Here is a 5,348-nt window from a genome sequence, read left to right on the forward strand (position 1 = left end):
CACATATAATCTCATCATAGTGGTAGAGTTTACAACACATAAGGAAATCACATCAGATAACACAATCATACAATACTAGGAATCATGACCTAGCCAAGTTGCTACACACATTTTTTGGGGGACACAATTCAATCCATGACACTCTACATCCTACCATAGAGATATTGTCTCTATTTCCTTACCTTCATAGCTAAGCTTTTTGAAGAGTTTATAATGTCTTTTGACTTTCTCTTATTTAAATCAATCCTGAACCCACTGCATTCTGACATTTGTTTCCTATGTACCACTGAAGATAGTCTCAGCCTGGCCTTAATTGATCTCTATATAAGACCAAATATTGTGAGTGCTTTTTAGTGTCTATCTGACTTGAGTTCTTGATAACATTGGCACTGTAATCACTTCTTGGAAGTTTTTTTTTTTTTTTAATCCTCCTTTAACTTACTCTGTCCTTACTTTTCTCTTGTTTCTCTAGATCCTCCTCATTTTCATTATTTTATTTTTATTTATTTTTGGTAACAATATGCAGAACAAAACATACACCCATTCAACAATTTCTACATGTACAGTTCAATAACATTGGTTACACTTTTTAGTATTGTGTCACCATTCTTGCCATCTCTACCCATATTGTTTCACCATCATTAACTTAGACTCACTGCCCCCTAAACTTTTCATTATGCCTTATAGAGTTACTGTTGTCAATTTGATCTCATATAGATAATTCTTTAAAAAGTCTCAATGTTCAGTGTAAATGTTATTTACTGATTGAGCTAAACTGCTATTTAGTTTAAAGATGACTTCAGGGGAAAGTTTTGGTTCGAGGTTTAACAATAATCTTATGGCAGTAGATTCGGGGTTTCCTCAGTCTCAGTGGGTCCAGTAGGCCTGATTTTGATGAGAAATTGAAACTATGTTCCACAGTTTTCCTCCTTTTGGTCCAGATTCATCTATTGTGCTCTTGATCAAAATGTTCAGTAATGGTAGACAGGCACGATCCAGTTTATTCTGTTTTGAAATTGCCTCTTAGTTTTTAGGTTCCCTAGGTTATATCCTCAGATCTCTGCAATGCACTCTTCCTGGACAATCTCATCTAAACTTTAGTTACCACTGATGAGTCCCAGTTCCCTGCCACTGGCCCAAATCTCTCTCCTAAGATCCAAACATTAGATACAACCACTAACTGATCATTTCTACTTAGATGTGTTTTAGATGTTCTAACTCAATATGCCCCAAACTGAACTCAACATCTTCTCCTAATCAGACCCTCTTCCTTTATTACCTCTTTATTTAATGGAATCAAGTTCATTGCATTGGCCAGTCTAGGAATGAAAAGGTCACCAAAAAAGGCCATCTCCCTTACTTCCCACATCACATACCAAATCCTGTAGAGTTGAACCCCCTTAATGTCATTTAAATTCATCCCTTTTCTCCCTTCCATCTGCTTCTGTGCCCATTTTCACTCGTCTTATTGTTGCCAGTGCTACTGTTCTTGCCTTTAAACTAGCCCTCTGCCATTCATCCTGCTGCTACAGTGATCTTCCTAAATTGGAAATCTGCTATCTCATTTCCCTGTCTAAAACCCCTCAGTAATTCCTTATGACTTTGAGGATAGTGTTCAAAGTCCTGAGCTTTGCGTGCAAGGCTCATCATGATCTGACCCCTGCCTGTCTGTCTCTTCTCGTCTGCTGCTGCTATTCCACAAATGCCTTAGCTCTAAGCATATTGAACGGTTGCAGTTATCCCAATATGTCATCTGTCATGCTGGGCCTACACTTCTGACATTTTTCTCCTTGACTGAGAAATGGCTTTTTTTTTTTTTCTGTTTTCTGATTGTCTAAACTCAAGCAACATTACTTGCTTCCCTAATGCCTTGTTTGATTTCAATATACTTCCTCTTTGTTCCTCATAGCACCTTGTGCATACCAATATTTATGCATTTACCAAATTGTGCCTGTAATTGTCTTTTTATTTGTCTGTCTCCTTCAGTGGATTGTAAGCATCTTGAGGACATGAACTTTATCTTATTTTTATTTGAATCTTTAGTGTCTAACAATACTTGACTTATGGTAGGCTTATAATAATTTTTTTTGTCTAAATGAAAAAGATATTTGAAGAAAAATTATTTGTTTCAATCTGGCTAATCTTTAGACCCCAGGATTTGTGAAGATGTTAAAAAATAAAGCATCAAAAGAAGTACACATTTCATTCATGTAGGGAATTTTATTTTCAACTTTTAGAGGATTTTGTCTCTTTTTATTTTACCTTCTTTTTGGAAAGCAATTCCTCTAAACTTTTAAAATGGAGAAGGAACCTAAGTGTCCTTGTGAAGAAATAGAAGTGTCCAAGCACAGGATAGGTTCCCCAATGGTTGGGGCTGCTATAGGGGAAATCCAAGAGTTAGGAGGTTGGACCAGATAATGCCTAAGTTCCCTGTCATGGATTGAATTGTGTCCCCCAAAAGTATCTGTCAACTTGGCTGGGTAATGATTCCCAGTATTCTATGATTGTGTACCATTTTGTAATCTGATGTAATTTCCTTATGTTGTAAACTCTATCACTATGATGTAATAAGATGGATTAACGACAGTTATACTGATGAGGCATACAAGATTGGATAGTGTCTTAAGCCAATCCCTTTTGAGATATAACAGAGAAGTGAGCAGAGACACATGGGAACCTCATACCACCAAGAAAGCAGTGCCGGGAGCAGAGTGTGTCCTTTGGACCTGAGGTTCCTGTGCTGAGATGCTCCCAGATCAAGGGAAGACTGATGCATCACAAGGACCTTGAGAGGAAGAAAGCCTTCTTCTGGAGCTGATACCCTGGATTTGGACTTGTAGCCTACTGGACTATGAAAGAATAAACTTCTCTTTGTTAAAGCTATCCACTTATGGTATTTCTGTTATAGCAGCGCTAGATGACTAAGACAGTCCCTTTTCACTCTTATTCATCTATTATTCTAAACCCAGAAATTGTCATATTTTCATTGCTTTATTTAATGATGATAGTTTCTTTTATTCTCATGTTTTTTCTTATAAACTATAAGATTGAGAAGCAAAATAACTTAAATTCCACAGGTATTTCAAACTCAGCAACAATTTGTAGTTCCATTTAAAATAAACATGAAAAATATAAATTCTAAGAGAAAGCTCAGAACTATTTTCAGAATAGCTGTACTACACATTTGAATTTAATATGCTTAAAGTGAAAACTTCTGAACAAAGGATGCATTCTGCAGTTTCTTGTTCATAAACTAAAACAGAAACTTAAAGTTTATAAAGAGCATGCAGATTTGTAGGATGATTTCTTCTCCCCCTCAATTTTCTATTTTTTGTTTCTTTTCTCTTTAAATAGAAAAAATAAAATCCCCTTTGCCCTACAACTTTAAAAATAATTTGTAAATCTCTACAATTTTAAAATTTTATGGGTAGAGAAAAATCTCTCTACTAGTTCCACCAATAGCTATGTGATCTTGAGCAAGTTACTTAAGCTCACTGTATTCTATAATCTGTTAAATATTATGAATATATTTGCTTCATAGGATTATTGTCACCATTAAATGAGGAAATATATGTAAAGTACTTAGGATGGTGCCTGGCACATATACATATCGAAGAAATGTTACCTGTCAATATTATTATTGATATTTCTGGAGGGTCATGATGCCTAGACTTTCAAAGAAAGGAAGCATCTTGACTCCTCAGTGATACTCTTTTCTCATTTTGTTCTTCTCTCATTTCTTTTTATAGCTGCTATGGTCCACTCTACATCATCTCCTTTTTTGGTGTTATTCCTTCCCCCTCATGTTCTTCCTTTGACCACTTTCCTCCTGCCTCTTTTATATTAGTAAATTTTTATCCATTCTCTGGTCTCCACCACTTACTTATTCATACTTACATTTTATCATCTCTTTCTTTCTTTTGCAGCAGACCATGTGTCAACTTATGCCATATTTATACAGACTCATAGTCCATCAGGGGAGTATATGTTTGAGTTTGATGAAGATGAGATGTTCTACGTGGATCTGGACAAGAAGGAGACTGTCTGGCATCTGCCAGAGTTTGGCCAAGCCTTCTTCTTTGACGCTCAGGCTGGACCGACCTACATTGCTTCATTGAAGACGCTCTTGAATTACATGATCCAACTTTCCAACCACACCCAAGCCACCAATGGTACTGTCTATCTCTGCTTCTTCATCTTTGGCCCTACTGGGAAGGGTTGAGAGAGTTCCTCTGCTACACACAGAATGGGAGACCCAGATGCCCACTACTGAGTGGCCCTGTTTACCTGAGTGACCACAGGCTTAGTCCAGTATAGCCGAGGGCTTAGATTGTCCTTCTCACTCAAGAGAAAGGTTGAGCTGAGTGAGACTGATCAGTGGAATGAGATTCTTGACTCTGAATCATGATCCTGAGAAAGATGATACCCCACAGGTGGAGCCTTTGTATTTATCCCAGAACCGGGGTCTCACTAGGTTCTGTCTCCCCTCAGAGGCCCCCGAGGTGACTGTGTTTCCTAAGGAGCCTGTGCAGCTGGGCCAGCCCAACACCCTCATCTGCCATGTCGACAAGTTCTTCCCTCCAGTGCTCAATGTCACGTGGCTACGCAACGGGCAGACAGTCATTGAGGGTGTTGGTGAGAGCATCTTCCTGCCCAGAACAGATTACAACTTCTACAAATTCCACTACCTGACCTTCATGCCCTCAGCAGAGGATGTCTATGACTGCAAGGTGGAGCACTGGGGCTTGGAGAAGCCGCTCCTCAAGCACTGGGGTATGGAGCCTCTTTCCCTATGAATAAACTTGCCTGTGCCCTCTTCAATCCCAGGACCTAGTGCCCTCAGCACCTGCTTTCACCACTTACCAGGTCTCAGCCTTCTCCTTATCCTAACATGCCATCAAATGATCTATAACTTCCAAAGCCCACACACATCCCAAGCTAGTCCCATCTTTCATTGCACCTTCTGACCCCATCTCTTCCTTCTTCCCCCAGAGGCCCAGGAGCCAATCCAGATTCCTGAGACGACGGAGACTGTGGTCTGTGCTCTAGGCCTGGCAGTGGGCCTGATGGGCATCATTGCTGGCACTGTCTTCATCATAAAGGCTCTGCATTCCAGTAGTGACCCTCGGGACCGGGGGCCTCTGTGAGTTACTCTGGGGTAGGGATCTTAGGATACAGTCAGGAGAAAAGAGGAGGGAGCCTGGGATCTGTAGTGTATACGGAAGGGAAGAATTCAGTTTGATAAGTTTACATTGATATCTTAATGGGTTAAAAGCATTGAGTTGCATAACAACAACAACAACAGTAATAAATTATTGAGTATTTAATACGAGTCAGGCACTATTCTG

At 39.3% G+C, this 5,348-nt stretch overlaps 1 protein-coding gene across 3 annotated transcripts in view; it reads left to right on the forward strand.

The window, feature by feature from the left end:
* Positions 1 to 5,147, forward strand: part of LOC101342817 (HLA class II histocompatibility antigen, DP alpha 1 chain) — a 7,528-nt gene extending 2,381 nt beyond the window's left edge. The window contains exons 1-4 of one of the 3 annotated variants that reach the window (XM_023725733.1): positions 2,299 to 2,404; positions 3,927 to 4,172; positions 4,492 to 4,773; positions 4,993 to 5,147. In XM_023725733.1, coding sequence (XP_023581501.1) covers positions 2,299 to 2,404; positions 3,927 to 4,172; positions 4,492 to 4,773; positions 4,993 to 5,147 — 789 coding nt within the window. Of the gene's footprint in view, positions 1 to 2,298; positions 2,405 to 3,917; positions 4,173 to 4,491; positions 4,774 to 4,992 lie in introns of those variants that run through there. The other 2 variants (XM_023725734.1, XM_012559906.2) reach the window with 2 other exon arrangements.
* Positions 5,148 to 5,348: the final 201 nt, after the last annotated feature.

Source organism: Trichechus manatus, unplaced genomic scaffold (assembly GCF_000243295.1).
Source record: "Trichechus manatus latirostris isolate Lorelei unplaced genomic scaffold, TriManLat1.0 scaffold00382, whole genome shotgun sequence".
Classification (NCBI taxonomy): domain Eukaryota; kingdom Metazoa; phylum Chordata; class Mammalia; order Sirenia; family Trichechidae; genus Trichechus; species Trichechus manatus.